Below are 24,714 nucleotides of genomic sequence, written 5' to 3' on the forward strand. Positions count from 1 at the left end.
TGGGATAGGAATTATTACATTTTTAAAGAATACTCTGAACAAGGCGGTGTTTATATACGATGTGACTATATATACGATGGCTGTGTCTATAGCCTCCACTAACGAGGGCCGGCTATATTGACAGCAAAAAATGTATATAGGCGGTAAATAAGTACATGTATTTGATTGATCCATATTACCGAGCCATGATGATGATGAATAAATAAATAAATAAAAATTACAATTACAAATTATCAGCGGCTGAGGTAGATTAACTGAAAGAGAAACTAACTACGGACAGTACACAAACTAACAACAGGGCTTGAACCTAATAATTTTTCACTGGTTGCAATTTTGAGGCTGCTTACGTAAATTTTGTAAAAAAAAAAAAAAAAAAAAAGTTAATTTTACTGTAAATAAATATGACTGAAAGGTTATTTTGCTGTATTTAGTCAAATTTCAAATGCTCGAAATTGCAAGGGGCAATAAAACTCAAAATACATTTTTTTTTATAGGCTACTAGTAAAGCTGAGACCACTCCCGGGTCCCCCTCTAAGCTATGTAATGTTTTTGTAACAACCGCCCCCACACACAACACCCCACCGCAACGTGATTTTACCAACATTATAATGCATGTAATAATAATAACAATAATAATAATAATACACAATTATTATTGCTATCACTATTATTATTACTACTATAATACTACTACTACTACTCCTACTACTACTACTACCACTACCACTACCACTACCACTACCACTACCACTACCACTACTACTATTATTATTATTATTAGCCTACTACTACTACTACTCCTACTACTACTACTACTCCTACTACTACTACTACTACTACCACTACCACTACCACTACTACTATTATTATTACTACTATAATACTACTACTACTACTCCTACTACTACTACTACTCCTACTACTACTACTACTACTACCACTACCACTACCACTACTACTATTATTATTACTACTATAATACTACTACTACTACTCCTACTACTACTACTACTACTACCACTACCACTACCACTACCACTACCACTACCACTACTACTATTATTATTACTACTATAATACTACTACTACTACTCCTGCTACTACTACTACTACTACTACTACCACTACCACTACCACTACCACTACCACCACTACTACTATTATTATTATTATTAGCCTACTACTACCTTTTTGGGGTGGAGGGGCGGTGTTTTACCTGGAGGAGTTTTGGCTATAAAAATGCAAGATTAACGTGCGTGCACACACGCACAAACGGCAGGCTGAACTTGTCCCTGCACGTAGAACTGGATTCAGCTGGGTTAAGTAGTAATTAGCCAACCTTTGGACGACAAAACATGCAACAAGTACACTGGGGTTTTTTTTACGCTATACATTAAAACCGAAATACCACTTTGCGAACCAGTCAAAATAATCTGCACACGCGCCTAAGAATAAGAATAAGAATAAGAATAAATGGTGAGTTCGTGTTCCGACTGTTTATTATTTTATTTCAGTGTATTCGCGGTTATTTCGTCATGAAATAAATTTTTTATTATTATTTGCCGGCCGGCCCTCATTTGCCAAGTCTATACACGGCGATCGTTTATATAAAATCCAAAAATACATTATACGGTTGTCGTATATATAGCCTCATCACTACGAGTCTGTTTTTCCGTATTTTTCATGTCTCATCACAAGAAGAGTTCCAAATTAAAAAAAGGCGTATCATGGAATTCCCTCGATCGTAGTTCAATTAAAATATTTTCATTTATAATGCATATTTAGAGAAACAAGGCCCACTAAATCCGTGATTGAGCTCCTTTAAATCAAATAGTACATTCAGATTTAACTAACAATTGTTCTGAATAGTACTACTGTGTCAAGTAGCCTTGTGCTTGAAACATGTATCGAGTACCAGTAAAAAAAAAAGTACTAAACTTTTGTGCGGGATATAGTGTAGTCACAGACGCTACCCGTTATCTCAGAAATTAGCAAATTGACCCCATTTTTTTCTGATTCACTTTAAGGGTGACGGGTGGTAGTATTTATATATGTGGTGTTTATGTCGATTGATACACTGCAGGTAGGATTTTTAGCCACATGTTGCTATTGTCATCTGTGCGATTTGATTTGGTGGTACATGTATACACCCTAAATACCATATAATATTATGTTCCTTTATTTTTATAAAATTTGGTGAGGGAGCATATATATATATATATATATATATATATATATATATATATATATATATATATATATATATATATATAAAACCATTGCTTCTGCTACTGGATCAAGAAAAGTGCCCCCCGCTTCCTACACCAGTGCTAAATGCCGTAAGTTCCCATATTTCTTTCCATCGGTCTAATTTCGCGGGTATTTTATTTTCGCGCTTTAATGTTTATTGGGAACTCCAGTTTATTTAGTTTGTGTTTATTTTACTAGTCTATTTTTAATGGTTAACTTTTCTATACCCCTGTAGGTTTTATCATTGCGCAACGTTCACTTTACATCCCAACTTAGAAATCTTGGGAAGTTCCTCTTTCCCTCCCCCACCCTTTCAATTTGCCGAACTAGAACATCGCCTTTGGCTTCAGCCTCGTTCTGATGTGGTGACCGGGTGAAAGAATTCTGAGTAAAACCCCTATAATTAAAGAAAATGACTCATGGGATGTTTCCGCTACTGGTTAATATATTGACATGTTGCCGGTATCGGTCTGTTGATTACAGTTATGACATAATCACGTATACGTTGTCAAATGTTTGTTGATTGGATCCTACAACTAAATAGCTGATTGCTTCGCGAGTCCTGACACAGCTAAACTGACCCGCGCACTTGTGAAACAGGAAGACGGAACAGCTGAAATACACTCACGATTATGTTACTAGGACGGGTGTGACTACTACTACTACTACTACTACTACGGGTGATCCAGGAGGAGTAGTATATCGCTAAACGAGACATCAACCACCACACCATGCAGTCTCGCTTCTTAGGTGCTTCTACGAAATATCCATTGACTTGAAGGTAAGTTTTTAATTGTGTTTTTAGGGGCGGGACGTAGCCCAGTTGTAAAGCGCTCGCTCGATGCGCGGTCGGTCTGGGATCGATCCCCGTCGGTGGGCCTATTGGGCTATTTCTCGTTCCAGCCAGTGTACCACGACTGGTATATCAAAGGCTGTGGTTTTTGTTATCCTGTCTGTGGGATGGTGCATATAAAAGATCCCTTGCTGCTAATCAAAAAAGAGTAGCCTATGAAGTGGCGACAGCGGGTTTCCTCTCTCAATATTTGTGTGGTCCTTAACCATATGTCTGACGCCATATAACCGTAAATAAAATGTTGAGTGCGTCGTTAAATATACAAATTTTTTCTTTATTGTGATTTTACAAACTTTCTACGAAATATCGATTGTTATTGTGATTATTCAAAACAAACTTTCAACGAAATCACCATTGACCTGAAGATTAGCCCGAGTACTCTGACTGTAAGAGAGCTAGACGGACATTTGGAAGGTTATAAATACGCTTTCATTATAGAGACCAAGCTATGTAATTTTCTTTTTACTGCATTCTCCCTCTCCCCCTCCCCCTCCCCCTCCACACAGAGTTATTTCACACTAGGTGCGGTCTTGATACACTCTGCGTGCAATATTTTTTTCTTTGGTAGTAAATACAGCAAAAACATGTCTCAGTAGATTTTAAAAGTACTGAGTGGAGTTATGAGGCGTACACATACCGAAATATCGTAGACTCTGAAATGTCCTAAATTAGATCTCCATTGTATGCTAAAATCTCCATTGGTATGATATAATGTCCATTAGAATACTAATTCCTCCATTGGTATACTAAAACATCCATTGGTAATTTAGTATAATTAAACCTCCGTTAGTGTACTAAAATCTTCATTATTACACTAAAATCGCCATTGGTGTATTAAAACCTCCTTACACCAAAATCTGAATTATTCCAAAATATCCATTAGTATGCCGACTCGTGAGTTGCGAACATTGAACGACAGAGCTCAAAGTTAAAGGGACAGACCCTAGTTTTTAAACACTAAGGCATATCTTAAAGTGTTAGAGCCGTTTTTCGTAACTGAAATCAGACATGGCTAAGATGGTATCGTTTAGATTATCCATGTCCTTACATTCGAAGTGTTTAGGGTCATCCTTGTGTTTCTAATAGCACAAAATGAATTTTTCATAATTCTAAAAACGCACGTACGTCTGAGAAGTAAAGGTTATGGGGTCGAGTTCTCGTCTATTTGTAAGGGTATTTCACCATTTCAACTCTTGTTTCACACCGTTGTATATATAAATATTTTCATATACTTACCATTTGTGACACCCAATAGCCGATGTGTATTTTTGTGCTGTGGTGTCGTTAAACATTATTCATTCATTCATTATCCAAATGTGTTACTGGTTTGTAGATTTAACGGAAAAAAAAATTGTGTGTTTTGGTGTTTTTTGGCTGATAGTAGGTTATACTATTACTCGAATTTCTTCCCCACCGCTTCAGACTATCGATAACATCGATTATTATAAAGACGATTTTTCCATCAACATTTGTCCAAAACGAAAATCTGCTTTACCGATAGTGTACTACATATAATTCTGTGTTTTCTACCCTGCCTCGGTGGCGTCGTGGCAGGCCATCGGTCTACAGGCTGGTAGGTACTGGGTTCGGATCCCAGTCGAGGCATGGAATTTTTAATCCAGATACCGACTCCAAACCCCGAGTGAGTGCTCCGCAAGGCTCAATGGGTAGGTGTAAACCACTTGCACCGACCAGTGATCCATAACTGGTTCAACAAAGGCCATGGTTTGTGCTATCCTGTCTGTGGGAAGCGCAAATAAAAGATACCTTGCTGCTAATCGGAAGAGTAGCCCATGTAGTGGCGACAGCGGGTTTCCTCTCAAAATCTGTGTGGTCCATAACCATATGTCTGACGCCATATAACCGTAAATAAAATGTGTTGAGTGCGTCGTTAATTAAACCATTTCTGTCTGTGTTTTCGTGTGCGGCGACGTTAATTTGCGTGGGACAACTATTTTATTCCCCCGAATTATTCTCCGATTCTCGAGAACATAACCAGTAATGTTAATCTGTAAATTATCGTGGGTGTTACGTGGGTGAGTACAGGTCTAGTCAGTCTTCAAGGAACTTGAACTTGTCTAGTCATGGGCAGTTTGATGGGTACTATAAAGACATCGTTCTTTTCAAGCATTGTTAGTGCAATTACACGTATTAGCAAGCTTTAACAAAGATTCATTTTATTTACAGGACAGCCCGGTCCATATCGATCCCCGACTCTGGGTGTTCTGCGTAACACATCCCCAGCGTGTGAGTGTTCCCTTGACATCTAAACCACGATGGCGACTACATCCACATATCTGCGATGAACGGACTACCTCTCGCCCATTTCTTCAACGACACCGAAAACGACGGCAATGGACGACCACGCAACTCCTCGTCTGAAGAATTACCGTTGACGCCGTTATCCGTGACGTCAGAGAGCCGTCTTTTACCAGGAAATCAGTCTACGACAGCTTTTCCTCGCGCGAGGAACCAGTCTACGACAGGTCGTCCATTGGACACGAAAGAGGACTTCGCTCGCATGAAAAAGTTTATCAAAACTTACAAGAACCTTAAAGTCTGTTTCATAATTCTGTTGATATTCAACGCAGCGCTTGTGATCATGTATGTTCTAACAAACGGAACTTTTAGCGTGCGCGACGAACAAGAACAGAACACTATGTACGAAAAGATTGTGGGCTACATAGACAACCGGTTACCCAAAAACAAAAAGGAGACGTTTCGTCTGTGTAGTAAATATGAATACATTTTTGAACGCTCGAAACTGGATGTTCCCGAAATGCCTAGTTGCAAGTCGAAGTACAACCCAGAGTACTGTTGTTTTGATTCAACCGATCAGTTATTTTCGCTGTTCCACGAGGTTAGTTTTTTTCTTGGGCATAGCCCTTTAAAGTTGCTCGCAATTAACATGTTTCATAGCTTCTTCTTTTTTTAAAAGCCATTGGCTAGTCCAGGAAGGAAATGACGTCATGATGTTAATTGTAAAAACTAGTCTCGCAACATAACAGTTGAACTGGTACGTTAAGCGCAAATTCTTTCTAGCCAGCGACCGCGAACACTAATCTTCCAAAACTAGCCAATTACCTCTCATAACAATACTCCGACGTCATAACAGAAAGATGCAGGCATAGTATTAATTTGATCATGACAGCGCTTTTACGTCACAATTGCACTGTGACGTCATACCTTATGTCAGCACTGACCATCTGAAAAACTGTCAGCTTGATAATGGTATCGTCAACGTCCCTAACTGCGTTATGCTTCAAATTCCGTTCACTTTGTTTTCTCGTGCACGGTTCACGTAATCAACATCCGATTTGTTGTCATCGGCATGTCGTTCATTTATGAGGTTTTTCTTCACAGTTCAGGAACATTTTTATAAACAGTAAAGTTGAGAAAAGTAAGTATCTAAATACAAAACTTTACAAACCCCTAAAACCATTAATTTTACTAAGTGTTTTTGTTTATTCCTTAAAATTACCGATATCGGATCCATATGACTCGTAGAAATGGACTTAAAATGGAGAAAGATTAATTAACTTTCGGTGTGTGTCACATGACCTCACACGTGCCAGGTCAACAAGACAAAAGAATTTAATTGTTACGATTTTTAAGACCCCTGTTGTTAGAATTTGTTTTCAATTATTATATTCGATCTGCAAAAGGTATGCTACATTTGTGTGCCTCTATTGTAGTGAATAGTATTAATAATCCATTCATAACAGTTGTAAATAATTTTGAGTATATAAATTTTGTTAATTTTGAATCAGTTCATTAAAAAAATTATATTTTACAAACTATGCGCGCAGGTATGGACGTAATGCCTATCAGTATTGACATCAAGTGTGAGCGATGTGTGTTGATAAAACGCGGACTGGACCAGAACGCTTGACAAATTGAATTTTTCCTTTAAAAAAATTGAATAAATTAAGTGTTCGGCAACTGTGCATAATTAAGAAACATATATTTTTTCTTGTAGTTGTCTTAAAAATGGAAAATTATGAACTGCACATGCGCATTACAATACTTTTTGCAAACGCATGCGCCTGGACGTAGTTAGAAACGTCGCACTTTTTCCTGTTTACTGTAGGGTGTTTCACATTTGTTTACTACAATGGATTTGTTTTACATCCAAATTGTTGATTTTTTACGTTAAATGATTACAATCTATTTTGATTCACGTATCGTTGCTGAAAAATGTTGAATAATATTTCCGTAAATATCGTATTCGTGTTTTTGTTCAACACAAGATTTTTTTTTATCCCAACAAGCTACAAAAGCAATGTATTTCGTTTTATCTAAATCTAAAGATAACAATCTATCAATAGAATGTAAGATCAAATTGTTTGACACAATGGTATTACCTATTCTTCTGTATGGATGTGAATTATGGGGTTATGAAAACACTGACATTGAAAACATACACATAAATTTCATGAGACGCCTGCTTCCGGTTAAAAAAGGTACACCGATATTTATGTTATACGGAGAACTAGGACGTAGACCGATTAAACTAATTATTCAACAAAGAATGATAAATTTCTGGGCCACAATTGTATCATAAAAACAAACAAAACTATCCTTTCTATTGCATCTATTTATGTTGCAGGACTCATCCGTAAATGGACACAACTACACTTGGATCCAACTTTTCAATTTTAGTTTATTATTTGCCAAAAAATAGAAATTTTACAGGCATACAAACATATTTACAATAAAATAATACATTGTACACATTGCGGGGAATGGTAAGGTCTACAGGATAGACCTATTAAAAGTTATCACAGTCGATAGTAAAATACAGTAATGAAATAAATACATAACTAAAAACATACTCATAAATCAAGGTTGTCTGTTCTATGTGTGGTAGCAGTTATCAAGTATTTACACAGTTTAATTAACTCTCTTGAGTTATCGGTGGACAGTAGTTGTGTTAATTTCAGAGTTGATGGTTTATTATAATAATAACATATCAAACAATTATTTAACAACCTAGGTATGACGGATATATGGTTGTCTCGAAGATTTTCAACAAAAAAAACAACTTCTTGAATATATCAAATTGAGACAGCATGACCAGTACCTTCAAACATGGAACAATAACACTGCATCATCGCCTAGAGGAAAAAATTATACAATTTTTAAAAATCAGCTAATTTTTGAAAAATACCCCACCATAATGCCTGAAAAACTATGGATCATTATTCTTAAATTCAGAACATCAAATCATTACCTCCCGATTGAAATAGGACAATGGAATAATACACCAGTAGAAAATAGGTTATGCACACTTTGTGATTCTAACGATATTGGTGATGAATATCATTATCTATTCACTTGTGCCTTCTTTACTAAGTCTCGAAAAACACTCCTAAAACAATATTATTATGTGAACCCCAGTACCCTAAAATTTAAAGAGTTAATGACTAGTAATAAAATGGGCCGGAGTCTGTTACCACAGAAGTGTGCAATGTAGTCCACTTGTAATGCATATAGTTGGTGTGAAATTGTTGGCCCAAGAATAGAACAAGTATGACTGAGTGGTTTTCCGTTTTAAAAACAAGCTATTTTCCGTTTCATGTTTTTGTAAATTCCGTTCCATTTCCATTTCAGACTACAATATGCAATTAACAATTGAACTAACACAAGTTGTGACAAATTAAAGTCCGAACCAAATTGTTATCAACTACAATAAATTACTCTCCTACGTTTAATTACAGATACATTTCCCCAGAATTTTGTTTAGACACAAGTTGTGAAAAAAACCCATTACAGTGACACAGATTCCACGTACGAGACTCTAACGATGTTGCCAGTGTCGACTTCGCTGCGATAGCACAGGACAAAATACATGCAGTTTTCTACCGCCTGCCATTTTTGTTTCTTTATGGAATACTCTTCAAGAGGGGTGACAGCCTCCAAAGTATGTGTCATAATTAATATAAAATCAATGATCTCTAGTGGTATCATTACAAATAATAATAATAATAATAATAATAATAATAATAATATTAATATGACGTCGCTATTTGTCATTAAATCAAAGTAACCATATTAGTAGCGAAGAATGAAAGTAAAGGCTACAAGTTTAATAACTACATAAAGCATGATTGTCTAACAATTAAGTGCACTGCACTTACGGTTCACAAAACGTAAACATTTATTTTTTCATCTCTCTGACAGTCAAACATCATCTGCAAATTGAAGTATGCGCATGACACAGCGAAAATAAAGTAACATTTCAACGTTCAGCCAGTCGTTTTTTGCTAAACGTTTGCAAACACATTTTGACTGGTGATTCCAGAAATGGTCATTCGGTTTAATGTGTAGCGTAAAAATCTGTCTACCAAGACGAGCGTTAGCGACAAACCGCTGGCTAAACTTACTCCTGGAAAAAGACCCTGTCCCATCTGCGCAGGCGCAACAGACTAAGCAGTAACCAGCCCAAATTCAGCCAGCAAACGTTTCGCTAACGTTCGCGAAGTATTTGACTGGTTCCCAATGTCACCATTTGATTTACCGTGAAGCGCATAATCCAGTCTAGCGTTTGCCAATAGTACTGCGCACGGATCAATCGTCAGTTTACAGTGTGGCAATAGTAAAATAGTATTTATTTTGTTTAACTTTGCGGAAAATCGTAATTCCGTTTCCAAATGTAAATTCCGTTTCACAATGGGAATTCCGTCCTCTAAGTGGGAAATCACTGGGTCTACTGTGTGCATGAATTAAAACAAAATATTTTTTTTAAAACAAAGGCAATGAGCAGTAACGGACGCTGTATTTCGTGGGAAACTCAAAGTTTTCCTGAAGAAATTAACACTTAGAAGTCGAGCTATACATTCATACAAGAATCAAGAAAATATGAACTGGACTCTGAGCACCTGTGGCGAAAACAGACGTCGAAAATGAGGAGAGCCTGGGATCTCGCCCTGGCGAACTCGCCCCGTGTCGATCTCGCCCTGGCGAAGTCGCCCCGGGCGAGTACGCCAGGACTTATTTTCATCGTTAGGCGAAGTTATCATACATATCAGACTTGCTAGAAGACATATATTACAACATATATTATAGGGGCGACTTCGCCAGGGCGAGATCGACATACTTCAAATGAGGGTAGTAAACGTCGCATGCGACGCGCGACGCCTTGTTTTGCAACCACTGATTATTATAATTTATATCGCAGATATCCCTATTTTAATAAATCGAAATATACTAGTACAAGGCATTGTATAACAAATTATATAATGAACTTCAATTACTCTATGCCGAATATTATTGGCTTATTGTACATATATATATTTTTGTTATATCCACTCGTTGTATTTCAGTATTAATGTATTTATATAATTTAACTATTCATATACTATATTATTTACTATTTAATGTTCTCCTGTCCTGTCTTGTCACATTATATTATGTAATTATTCATGTTTCCCCATATGCCTTGCCTGATGGCCTGGGAGTAATAAAGTTCTTCTGTTCTGTTCTGTTGTTAGGTGAACGCAGTTTGGGACGTCGATGGTATATGAACCACAGTACAGGAATCTTAAATAGAGAATACAAAACGAGTTCCCGAGTGAGACCGTTTATATTACGAGTGTCTTTTCACTTTCGCTCGTGATGTACAATTAAAATCACACGAGTTGTAATATAAACAAACAGTCTCATACAGGAACGAGTATAGGGCCTAGTATTTTATTTATTACACAGTACTGAGTAGTGAGTACACCAATGATTTTTTTTTGCACAGAATGACTTCCAAAATAACTAAACAAGACATGAAAATGCACAGATTAAAGACCGAGAAAATGACACGTCGCTTACGTCATGTTATGGTCACTTCATTTAGCTATTTATCAATGAAAGTTTGAAACTTTGCATTCCTACGCCACACATCTATCAACGAAGTTTACACAAATAATATTATAAACATATTCAACACTAAACAAAATTATTAATATTTAGATATAGATATAACAAGCTACGACATTCATACAGTGTGTAAAACGGTTTTGGTGTTTATCATCGCATGAACGTCAAAAATATAACGTTCAGTTCTTAAATAAATGCTTGAATCAGTCCAGGTGACTTACCAAACTGACGTTCTTAGATCCATGAAACTCAGTTTTACACTTCTCACGGCATAGCTTAAAAACAAAAATAGATTTTTATTGTTTAAAATTAATAAAACAACTGTTATGTTGAATCAGTAAATGATAATGTTTATTGGAAAAAAACTAGAAGATACATGAAGACATATTTTAAAAAATTGTTAGGGTTCTCAAGTCGAATTCGGCTACTGACGGAAAAAGTTGAAGTTTGTTTTGTTTAACGACACCATTGGAGCACATTGATTAATTGATCATTGGCTGTTGCATGTCAAACGTTTGGCTGACGGGAAAAGTCGAACCGTAGACTAGGGTGCCACCTTGTGACTATTATAATTTCCTCAAGAAGGAATTCAATTGTTATTTAATAAGTAGTTTAAGATTAAAGGCATATTGTCACAGACCACTGACCTATTTAATGGTCTAACAAAGTATTACCTGAACAAATATAATTTGATTTATCCCTAAATGTACTTTATTCATCCATTTTCATAGCCACCATACTCCATTTATTAATGACATTTTGTAAAACTAAAAGTATTATGGCAATGGTCCATAATTCAAAATCTAAAATTGCCGAGAGGAATGACATGGATTTCACTCCATCATGGTTCAGTTATGGTGATGCGATAGCTAGATTTGGTTTCCAACAATTAATGTAATTTTTATTTATTATCCATTTTTAGAGAAATACGGTCCTTAAATCTGTGACAGTATGCCTTTTAAGTTGAAATCATTCACTTGCAATCCAGAGCAGTTTGATTTTTCAACCATATACACAGCAATCACCCATGACAAACTTATGGCAACCCTCTATAATAGCCCAAAATATACCCCCGCCAAACTTTACCTGGGGTATAAACTGGACTAGCCCAGAATATACCCTGGGGTATAAAACAGACTAGCCCAGAATATACCTCTCTAGTCTGCAATAGTTGCTTTTCTTTTAAAGCGTTTATTATTATTTATTTATTTATTTTTTATACAGGTTAGTAAAAAAAAAAAGAAGAAGAGTGTTAGGGATATAAAACAGGCCAGCCCACTTTATCCCCAGGTATAGGTTGGCGGAGGGGTATATTTTGGGCTGTAACACCTCCATTATTTAATCAACGGGGAATTTGTTACAAAGAACGGTAAACGAAGATATAAATGCATAACAATCTTCCACGGATCTGAACAATTCTTAAAGACTGAGAGTGAATCCAAACTAAAACATACTGAGGCAGATATGTGATATGCTGAACTTCCTCATTGACCACATGTAGGCCCTATGTCAAATTTGGGTATAGGACATATAGACAGGAAATAGGATTCCCCATGGGCACCAACTGTGCTCCACTACTCGCCGGTGTGTTTCTCTGTGCATTTAAATCAGAATTTCAGACTAATTTGGTTAAATCAAAGAGTTTGCTGCATTGTAAGATGTTTCCGACTAATAAAATATTTCTACGATTAAACTTACATATTAAATATATATTTTTGTTTAGAATATCAGTGTATATATATTCAATGTGTTTCTGGTCATCTTAATATTTGTAAGAAGCCCAAACTGGATTTTATCTTCGAATAATTTCATATGTATGAAAACAAAATAAATATATAAAATTAAATTAAATATAACCTAGTACAAATATTAGAATGACCAGAAACACGTTTAATATACACCCACTAATATTTTATGCAGAAATATATATTTGATATGTCAAAAATTACTTCATAAACTCATTAAGGCTGTTGTCAAAGGAAAACTTTTAACTGTTATTTATTCATTGTATCTCAATGTGCGTAGTTGTATAAACATTAAAGGCATACTGTCACGGATTTAAGGACCTTATTTCTCTAAAAATGGATAATAAATAAAAATTACATTAATTGTTGGAAACCAAATCTAGCTATTGCATCACTGTAACTGAACCATGATGGAGTGAAATCCATGTCAACCCTCTCGACAATTTTAATTTTTGAATTATGGACCATTGCCATAATTTAATTATTTTTATAAAATATCATTAATAAATGGAGTATGGTGGTTATGAAGATGGTTGAATAAAGTACATTTAGGGACAAATCGAATTATTTTTGTTCTGATAATACTTTGTTAGACCATTAAATAGGTCAGTGGTCTGTGACAATATGCCTTTAATGGTTATATATCAGATTATTTTGCCAACAATTTGGGTTTAATGCAAGTCGAAGTGTTATCACCTATTTTATTTTCCTTGTTTATTAATGATTTAGAAGTTACCTTTATAAAAAAGGGTTGTTTACCATATGAATGTAAAGATATTACTCTATTTTTATTGTTGTATGCAGATGATGTGGTGATATTTTCTGAGTCTGTTGATGGTTTACAGCAAATGTTGGACTGCTTATATGAATATGGAAGTTAACTTAGAAAAGTCAAAAGTAATGATTCTTAGAAATGCTGGAAAAATTAAAAACGGGGAAAAGTGGTTTTTTATAACCATAACGTTTTAGAAATAGTTGATAAATTTCCCTATTTTGATTTCATTTTGCATTACAATAACAAATTCACAGTTGCTGAAAAACATCTAGCAGATCAAGGAAGAAAAGCAACGTTTGCACTGTGTTCCAATACAAAATCTTTATACTTAAATATTGAAACTTTGATATCATTGTTCGACTGCTATATCACTACTATTATCTGTTATGCCTCTGAAGTTTGGGGTTTCCACAAAGGGAACACAATAGAAAAGCTTCACCTCGATTTTTGTAAAAGATTACTAGGTGTAAAACGATCCACTAATAATTCCCTGATATATGCTGAACTGGGTCGTGTACCATTACGAGTCAATAGAATATTCAGTATGATAAAGTATTGGTACAAAATCTTAAATACTGATAATTGCATTAAATACCCGGTATTGAATGAATGAATGAATGAATGAATGTTTAACGACACCCCAGCACGAAAAATACATCGGCTATTGGGTGCCAAACTATGGTAATGCAAATAAATAAAGTGATGATCAACATCAATATAAAAATTCAAGACTTAAACAAAAACAGTGTAAAGAACTGTGCAAAAACACAAATATCACAGAATTTTACGGATACTGAATTTTGTGCTATATTGGCCATTCTCAAAGAGAATGTTACACCCCTGCACCACGGTGAGGTTACAGCACACGCAATCCCGGTATTGTTACTTATATCTATGTGATTGTGTTGAGGTTCAAAATGAAACAAATTGGGCTTATTATGTCAAATATATGTTAGGTTTTGGAGAGTTATGGCTAAATCAACATATTGATTTTAAACACTTACTTGTCATTAAGCAAAGACTGCTAGATCAAGCACAACAGGTAATTAGAGGTCAGATCCATGACTCCGAAATGTTTTTATTACAGATATTTAATTGATGGTAACACATATGGTTTGCAATACTACCTTAGTAAATACCTTCCTGTACATTTTAGAAAACATATTACTAAATACCGCCTATCAGCCCATCGTCTAGCCATTGAAATTGGCAGCTATCACAATATTGATAAATCAGAAAGAAAATGTTTTAAATGTGCTGATGAAATTGAAGATGAATATCATTTTATATTGGTTTGTCCATTATATAACAATTTAAGAATTTCACTTATTAAGCCATATTATTGGAAAAAGCCTTCTGTCTTTAAATTTATTCAACTGCTTACTGTACATAATATTAAGCAAATGCGCAATTTAGGTAAATATTTATATCTTGCTGCAAATTTGCACACGCATACACGTTCCCACACAATAGTCTTTAATTAAAGTAGTGTATAATTAATTTTAATTAGTATGCTTTTCCTGTTTCAGTACACAAACAGATACGTGAAATATGCATTAAGGTCAAGTAAGTATTACTACTACTAATGGCAGTGTGTGATAAATGTCAAGTAAGTATTAATAGCATTGTGTGATAAATGTGAAGTGAGTATTACTACTACCAATAGCAGTGTGTGATAAATGTCAAGTGAGTATTACTACTACCAATAGCAGTGTGTGATAAATGGCAAGTGAGTATTACTACTACCAATAGCAGTGTGATAAATGGCAAGTGAGTATACGATATGATAAATAAGATAACCCATTGCTGTTTTAAGATATCGGCTTTATCCTGGTCAGGTCATATGGTATTCAAACCCGAAGATAAATAAGATAACCCATTACTGTCTTAAGATATCGGCTTTATCCTGCTCAGGTCGAATGGTGTTCAAACCCGAAGATAAATAAGATAACCCATTATTGTCTTAAGATATCAGCTTTATCCTTCTCAGGTCGAATGGTATTCAAACCCGAAGATAAATAAGATAACCCATTACTGTTTTAAGATATCGGCTTTATCCTGCTCAGGTCGAATGGCGTTCTAACCCGAAGATAAATAAGATAACTGATTACTGTCTTAAGATATCGGCTTTATCCTGCTCAGGTCGAATGGCGTTCTAACACGAAGAGCTCGTGTTGTGATCCCGCGGCATTACAATTCTTAGTTACATGTTTTGTTTTGTATTTTATATCGATATGTGGGTTGCGATACGATATGTATAACGATACGTGGGTTGCGATACGATATGTATGACGATACGTGGGTTGCGATATGATATGTATGACGATACGTGGGTGGCGATACGATATGTATAACGATATGTGGGTTGCGATACGATCCTGGTACGTGGGTGGCGATACGATATGTATAATGATATGTGAGTGGCGATACGATATGTATAATGATACGTGGGTGGCGATGTGATATGTATAATGATACGTGGGTGGCGATACGATATGTATAACGATGCGTGGGTGGCGATACGATATGTATAACGATACGTGGGTGGCGATACGATATGATCCTGATACGTGGATTGCTATACGATATGTATAATGATACATGGGTTGCGATACGATATGATCCTGATATGTGGGTTGCGATACGATCCCGGTACGTGGGTGGCGATACGATATGTGTGTGGCGATACGATACGTATAACGATACGTGGGTGGCGATGTGATATGTATAACGATACGTGGGTGGTGATACGATATGTGGGTGGCGATACGATATGTATAACGATACGTGGGTGGCGATGTGATATGTATAACGATACGTGGGTGGTGATACGATATGTATGATACGTGGGTGGCAATACGATATGTATAACGATGCGTGTGTGGCGATACGATATGTATAACGATACGTGGGTGGCGATACGATATGATCCTGATACATGGATTGCTATACGATATGTATAATGATACATGGGTTGCGATACGATACGATCCTGATATGTGGGTTGCGATACGATATGTATAATGATACATGGGTGACCATACAATACGATCCTGATACGTGGGTTGCAATACAATATGTATAAAGATATGTGGATGGCAATATCATTAAATTACATATTACCTATAAATGCTTGGTTAGAATTTAACCATTATAATAAGACAATGACACTAACAGGTAGTACTAAACCAAATAATTCCGGCTGGGTCAAAGTTTGAGATGCACCCAAGGCATTCAACACGTGTGGTCATACTACTCTGGACCGGCCTCTGTGGTGTCGTGGTTAAGCCATCGGACATACGGCTGGTAGGTACCGAGTTCGCAGCCTGGTACCGACTCCCACCCAGAGCGAGTTTTAATGACTCAATGGGTAGGTGTAAGACCACTACACCGACTTCTCTCTCACTACCCATTAATAAGTAACCACTAACCCACTGTCCTAGACAGACAGCCCAGATAGCTGAGGTGTGTGCCCAGGACAGAGTGCTTGAACCTTAATTGGATATAAGCACAAAAATAAGTTGAAATTAAATACTACTCTGGAAAACGGCTGGTTTATTTCATTATTTTTTTCAGGATAAATAAGATAACCCATTACTGTTTTACGATATCGGCTTTATCCTGCTCGGGTCGAATGGTGTTCAAACCCGAAGATAAATAAGATAACCCATTACTGTCTTAAGATATCGGCTTTATCCTGCTCAGGTCGAATGGTGTTCAAACCCGAAGATAAATAAGATAACCCATTACTGTCTTAAGATATCGGCTTTATCCTGCTCAGATCGAATGGTGTTCTAACCTGAAGATAAATAAGATATCTGGTTACTGTCTTAAGATATCGGCTTTATCCTGCTCAGGTCAAATGGCGTTCTAACCAGAAGAGCTCGTGTTGTGATTCCGCGGTATTACAATTCTTAGTTACAGGTTTTGTTTTGTATTTTATTTCAGAACCATACCTGAACTGCATTCAAAATTTTACGAAGGACAAATTGCAACATCTTTCACTGTTAAAGCCATGGTTCCATGCAGAGTATGATTCTAGCGCACATCGTACGTATCTTGTTACGGGTTTCTCATTTATGTGTGCGTGCGTGTGCATTTGTGTGTTATTCGTGATGTCATACATACATACATACATGCAATCAGTTAATAATTCATTCATTCGTTCATTCATTCATTCATGTATGTTTTAATTAATTAATTCATTCAGTCATTCAGAGGATCAAACCAAAGCCATTGTTTACAAAGTCTTGTGTCGAGATGACCTTTCATTTGACCAATCAAAAGACCGCTTACAAGAATATGACGATGCTAAACAGTGCATTCTGAAAGACACGAAATGATATTGGCTTAGTTCGGATTTCAGCCTGGTCCCCATAAAAGTTGCAACATTTCGCAGATCAAGAAGAAGTTTGTTTTACGACACCACTAGAGCACATTCGTGTATTCATCATCGGCTATTGGATGTCAAACATTTGGTAATTCTGACAGTCTGAGAGAGAAAACCCTCTACATTTTTCCATTAGTAGCAAGGGATCTATTATATGCACCATCCCACAGACAGGATAGCACATATCACAGCCTTTGATATGCCAGTCGTGGTTCACTGGCTAGAATGAGAAATATCCCAATGGGCCCAACCGACACTGATCGACATGGACGTATGGGGACTCTTTGATTTAGTGGGGCTGGAGGGGTTGATATGCCCGAAATTTTCCCCAGATAAAATTTGCCTGAATTTTCCCCACCGTTTTCCTACTGTTTTGCCCGAATTTGCCCCCCCCCCCCCCCCCCGGGTCGTACGCCCATGCTGATCGATCCTAGACGCTTGACCACTGGGCTAAATCTCGTAGTTAGGAGACCAAGGACAAAACATCACGTGGACCAACTCCCTAAAAAGGGCTCTTCAATGAAAATTGTAAACAGATTGTTAAAAATAGGGGTACACTTTATTTTTATAGGGGTCAGGCCTCCCTTGGGTCCACCCTTGCAGTTCGTCACAAACCGCCGTGACGGGTTGGCAGGACTCAAAATAGCGGTCTGTGTAAAGCAGTCCATTCTTACACCAAGCGGGTGACAAAAAATAAATTCACCTTCTAAAATTTACCAAAACCTCACATGCCCTTTGTTAGGAGACAGATATATTATGTACGATCACCTCATCTTCTCTTTGGCTGAAGCTGAGCTTGTGATTCTGTTATAAATTATTTTCATTCTATAATACTCTGAAATACATCTGGGAGGTCCTAATTTTTCACACTCCGTCCCAAACCCTCCACTCACCCCGTGCTGTATTATTTCCAGCAGACCATTTATTATTAAATTTTTGTTGTTGTGTTTTTTGTTTTGTTTTTGGGGGGTGGGGGGTGTTGGGGAGTTAGCAGGCCATATTTCTTTTAGCCAGCTATTTAAAAATAACAGCAGGCCATATTTCTTTTAGCCAGCTATTTAAAAATAATAACAGCAGGCCATATTTCTTTTAGCCAGCTATTTAAAAATAATAACAGCAGGCCATATTTCTTTTAGCCAGCTATTTAAAAATAATAACAGCAGGCCATATTTCTTTTAGCCAGCTATTTAAAAATAACAGCAGGCCATATTTCTTTTAGCCAGCTATTTAAAAATAATAACAGCAGGCCATATTTCTTTTAGCCAGCTATTTAAAAATAACAGCAGGCCATATTTCTTTTAGCCAGCTATTTAAAAATAATAACAGCAGGCCATATTTCTTTTAGCCAGCTATTTAAAAATAATAACAGCAGGCCATATTTCTTTTAGCCAGCTATTTAAAAATAACAGCAGGCCATATTTCTTTTAGCCAGCTATTTTTAAAAATAATAACAGCAGGCCATATTTCTTTTAGCCAGCTATTTAAAAATAACAGCAGGCCATATTTCTTTTAGCCAGCTATTTAAAAATAACAGCAGGCCATATTTCTTTTAGCCAGCTATTTAAAAATAATAACAGCAGGCCATATTTCTTTTAGCCAGCTATTTAAAAATAACAGCAGGCCATATTTCTTTTAGCCAGCTATTTAAAAATAATAACAGCAGGCCATATTTCTTGTAGCCAGCTATTTAAAAATAATAACAGCAGGCCATATTTCTTGTAGCCAGCTATTTAAAAATAACAGCAGGCCATATTTCTTTTAGCCAGCTATTTAAAAATAACAGCAGGCCATATTTCTTTTAGCATTTCTTTTAGCCAGCTATTTAAAAATAACAGCAGGCCATATTTCTTTTAGCCAGCTATTTAAAAATAACAGCAGGCCATATTTCTTTTAGCCAGCTATTTAAAAATAATAACAGCAGGCCATATTTCTTTTAGCCAGCTATTTAAAAATAACAGCAGGCCATATTTCTTTTAGCCAGCTATTTAAAAATAACAGCAGGCCATATTTCTTTTAGCCAGCTATTTTTAAAAATAATAACAGCAGGCCATATTTCTTTTAGCCAGCTATTTAAAAATAATAACAGCAGGCCATATTTCTTTTAGCCAGCTATTTAAAAATAATAACAGCAGGCCATATTTTACTTCCTACTTACTATTTTGAGCCGTGGATCCATATTTTCGAAGCAATCGACTGATGAATAACGGATGTGTAACGGGGTCCATAGGACAAAACTGACGACTTCAGGAAAAGTACAGTATAAGTACCGTACATGTAACGGGTCTTCACCGGGTCCGAAACGGACAGCGACGTACATCCTCCGGGGTATATAATGTGGCTTCCCTGTCTCACCCCCTCAAGACCTTCTGGGACCTTGAGGACCTTCATGGTGGAGTGTCGTGTGAGACTCCGCCTGCAGTATCAAGTGGCCCTGATCCAGGTACAGATTGGCCTTCCTCCGTGCCTTGTCCTTGCCCTTCCCAGCCTTCCCGGACTTCCCCTTGGTCATCTTGGAGAGAGGTGTTGAGCCAACTGGAGCCTGAGAACTGGGAACTGGGAACTGCGAGTGCGAAATACTATTTACGTGCCTATATCCACTAAGGTTCAGGCACGCCCACCTCGGACTTAGTCTCCGACTTCGCCAGTGACTAATTCCGGGGCAGGGGGGTGGGGGGGTGGGGGGGAATTGATTTTGAAGTGGACAGAATTTGGAAAAAAAACATTTAATGAAGTCCAGCGAGAGCGCGGACCGACTAGCAGACACCAAGTGGAGGCCAAGCTGTCATTGGCTGAAGTTCGATTCCTTGGTTAAACCCGTCATCTACCTAAGTCTAAAGAGAATAACTGCTTCCAGCCATGTCTGGACTCTGAAATTATATCCAAAAGTAGTTTTGACTGCTCGGCCTAAAAGGTTTTAAGGTGATTTGAGCAATTGAACGGGCGCCAAAATAAAGTGTGTTGGACTGTTTATAAAAAAATAAACATACGAATTTTGAACCACGGCCGCAAGTTTTAAAGTCCAACTAAGCCCCAAAATGGCGGTTACCGGTCCTAGATACGGTTGAATAGGGGGAGGAGAGCCACACCCTCGTGTCCAGTTGGGGGATCAGCTGGTGAATATCTGGCTTCGCTAACAGTCTGGAAATAGCAGGATACTGATCGCTGAACACCTTCTTCATCAGGCGATGAATCGAAATGTTGTCCATTTCTGCAAACATTATAGAGCCTGGCTGTAGCGGCTGTACAGATGGTGTGTTACACACAGCTGTTCGCCCGTCCTTGAACGTCACTGGATGCAGCTCAAACTCCCCCTGTCCGTTTGGCATGTCCTCAAAGTTCCTACATCTCGGAACAGAGAGCAGCCTTTTAGCGTTAGGAACGTTCAAGATGAAGCAGTTGAGGTAGCGTCGATTCAGCTTCCCGTGCAGAGTCCAGGGTTCCATGGTATCTCCGGACTCTGCACCTTCAGGTGCTGGCTGTGGTTGTTTAGGCGGTGTCCTGGTGGTAGTGACCGCAATCGACGCTTCTGCCTTCAGCTTCCCAACGGTCCTGCGTCTCACTTGGTGTCACCGATAGAGTTGGCGACACTTCTGTGGACGCATGAGTAGGCCGAGGTGAAGTGGGCCGCCGGACCGGAGTTTCGCAGATTGACGTGCTAGTCTCCTTGGTTTGGGCCGTCTTCAAAGTAGAAGCTTGACAGGTTGGGGCTAGTGTCTCTTCCTTCTTCTTCTCTGGCGAAACAGGGCAGGGCGGCGACGCAGAAGGAGCCGCTGCCGGTGGTTTAGCCACCGGGGTTGCCCCCCCCCCCCCTAACCGCTCCTGGCGGGTTTCTCCTCTTCCTCCATCTTGTCCTCCTCTTCTTGTGGTTCTGCGTCGCCGTACACCAAGGTCACGGTTGCCCGTGACTCGGTGTACGCGACGCGATACTCCAACAATATCCCGTAACTTGCAATGAGTTCCCCCAGGTGTGGGGGGGGGGGGGGGGGGGGCTTAACTCAAGAGAGCATAAACTGACGTATTGCTTCATCGATAAGCAGCTCGGAATGTGATGAACTGGGAACTATATTCACCGGACTATTTATACCCGTTTTGTCCGTCACGTGACCTGTACAAATACGTTCGAAGAACGTTTTGTCAGTTTCTCATGCGTTCCGCTTTCGTTTTGACTGGATCTTGTCCGTTACTCGTACGGTGATGTCCGTTACAGTGGCCGGTAATTGTCCTGTACTTGTCCGGTGATTGTGCGTTTTATCCGCTAAATATTGGGTGTTCTTCCGTTCGAAGGGCCTCGAGCAGCAACGGAGACGACTTTCACCACTGTTAACGCTATCCGGCAAGGTGTGACAGTAGCTTAAGATAGCTTCGAAAATATGGGCCCAGGTTGGGAAAGTTGAAATGTACACAGGAACATGATATTTCCGTCCGTCTTTGATGATCAGAGCCAATTTTACAAAACATTGTAAGCGTTGTTTCGCACGTAAACGTAAATCCACGAGGAAAACACAATTCTTATAATTACAAACTGTACAAATAATATAGTTCGGAATACCCCCAGAAGGATTTGCTTTCATCTTGAGCCGTTATTATCTGTTATCTGACATAACATTGTCCGTAAAATAGATTCCAAACACGAGTAAACGTACTATGCTAACCCATCTGATTAAAATTAGCTCTACTGGTCTACATGTAATAGTGGAGCTAATTTTAATTAGATTGTATGCTAACCATAAACATAACCATAGGCTACGATGTTTTGTAAAACTGGCGCCTGATGCGTTCTATGGCGATTTCATGAGAACCAGGTTTTACTAGCAGACGACTCCAGACTGGCATTGAAATTGCATTTCAATCAGACTGGACAAAGTCCGTGATATGTGTTTTCCTGTCTGTGGGAAAGTGCATAAAAAGACCCCTTGCTGCATTAGGAAAAATGTAGTGAGTTTCCTCTGATGACTACGAGTCAGAATTATCAAATGTTTGACATCCAACAGCCGATGATTAATTTTAAAATGTGCTCCAGTGGTGTCGTTAAATAAAACAAACTTTAATCAGACAGGAATACCTTTCGATCAACTAAGTCAAATCAACAATTAGCTCCTTTTTCAATATTGATGAACCATTCTAAATTATGCGTCAAAATTACCTTCAAGACATTACGCAGCAATTTCTAATTGGCTTTAATCCTACAGGACATTTGCAAATTCAATAGCACCGAAACCAACCCTCGCCCACTACCGACCATGGTCGGGCTGCTTGTGCTCCATTGTACATGCCAGCGCGGGCGACCACCTCTTGCACCCACCCACTCCAAACCTTTTCCTACCCTGGACAGAGGAGCCGGCGAAAGTCGACACTTGCGCCCATGACAGGAGTGTGCTACAACACCTGGGCCCGGTAACACAAAGCACTCGTAACACTTACGTCAGATGTACACCATACATGATATGTGGCGTACGTCTGACGTACATGTTACGCGTGCTTTGTGTTACCTGGTCCTGGTTCTGAATGTGCACGTTAAGACCTGACCTGACCTGACCTGACCTAACCTCAGACTTGGGGATACAAGTCAAGTATGTTCTGTTTTTGTTCACTTACAGCCAATGGGTTGGAGAACAGCGAACTAACGTGGACGGCTGTTAATTCGTCTAGGTTTGTTGAGTTCCGGTCCAACAAGACGGTGATCATACCCATTAGTGGGTTCTACTACGTCTACAGCAACGTGCACTACTCGACTCAACGGAACGGGCGTCACTACAGCTTCCATTATAACAGCAGTACACTGTTCGATGCAAACTTCAATTGTCGACAGTTCTGGGAAGGAATCTTCCACTTTGAGGCGAGGTCGAAAGTGCACGTGGAAACAGACACACGAGATATAGACAGTGACGATATATCGAATTATTTTGGGATGTATATGTTGTGACGTACTGTACGTATAGGCTACAACAACTTTCAGGTTTCCTTTTTTCTTTTATAGGCGTTTTAACGTTAGGACATTTGTCAAGAGTGCATGTGGAAACAGACACCATAGTACTGTCGGAAATGGAATAAAAATTATTTTCGTCGATTATTTCTTACATATTAAACTGACAAGTAAATATTTTGTAAATATCTATTTAATGATAGTCTACCTAATTTAGCATTTACTTGTTTGGGCGCTCATTGATGTTCAAGGTGATGTTTACTCTTGACATTAAAAGAAATATGTCCGTAAACAGGTGATTTGTGCACATTATTGGAACAGACTATAACAAATTTTGGTCAACGTGTCAATTTCATTGCTGTTAAAATATGTAAGGGACTGTTTCTGATGAAGGTTTACCCCTATCCCTCTCCAAAACAAAATATTTGTAGTCATTAATTTTATAAGTAACGTTTTAGCAAAACTGTCAAGAACCATTATGAGTGATCCATTATACCGGTATTAAAGGTGCTATCTCAATGACAGCTATTACAAATAATTTATATATATATATATATATATAAAATTTTGATTTAACATTTAAAGAAGACACCTTTAACAATATGCCCATAAATGATTATAGGAAATAATTTTATGTACTTGTAGAAAATACATTTTATTGGAGAATCTTTATCACAGCTCGCATATAACTATGATATAGCACCTTTAAATTGTTGCAAGATTGTGTAAATTTCTCATGTACTTATATTGAATTTATATTCAATAAATATGCTTGTCATAATTAATAATTTATGCTGCAATTCAAAATAATCAGTTAACTTGAAGTTTTAAATTAAAAGTTTTTAAGGGTGAATGAAATTGACACATATCAAAATGTGTCAATAAAGGGGGAAATACTTAATCGTAGCC

The 24,714-nt window shown here is 37.7% G+C and overlaps 1 protein-coding gene across 1 annotated transcript; it reads left to right on the forward strand.

The window, feature by feature from the left end:
- Window positions 1-2,490: 2,490 nt before the first annotated feature.
- On the forward strand, window positions 2,491-24,198 carry LOC121375615. Its single transcript, XM_041503162.1, has 5 exons — window positions 2,491-3,031; window positions 5,291-5,963; window positions 15,022-15,058; window positions 17,441-17,542; window positions 23,480-24,198. The coding sequence occupies exons 2-5, from the start codon at window positions 5,406-5,408 to the stop codon at window positions 23,803-23,805; spliced, it is 1,023 nt and encodes a 340-aa protein (XP_041359096.1). The 5' UTR covers window positions 2,491-3,031; window positions 5,291-5,405; the 3' UTR covers window positions 23,806-24,198.
- Window positions 24,199-24,714: the final 516 nt, after the last annotated feature.

Source organism: Gigantopelta aegis, chromosome 1 (assembly GCF_016097555.1).
Source record: "Gigantopelta aegis isolate Gae_Host chromosome 1, Gae_host_genome, whole genome shotgun sequence".
In the NCBI taxonomy this organism is placed as follows: domain Eukaryota; kingdom Metazoa; phylum Mollusca; class Gastropoda; order Neomphalida; family Peltospiridae; genus Gigantopelta; species Gigantopelta aegis.

Excerpts from the sequence above, each read along its gene's own strand:
- LOC121375615 (XM_041503162.1), top strand. The coding sequence starts at position 5,406 with ATGAACGGACTACCTCTCGCCCATTTCTTCAACGACACCGAAAACGAC. Across the intron at positions 15,059-17,440 it reads GAAATATGCATTAAGGTCAA|AACCATACCTGAACTGCATT; the intron begins GTAAGTATTACT and ends ATTTTATTTCAG. Across the intron at positions 17,543-23,479 it reads GTATGATTCTAGCGCACATC|CCAATGGGTTGGAGAACAGC; the intron begins GTACGTATCTTG and ends GTTCACTTACAG.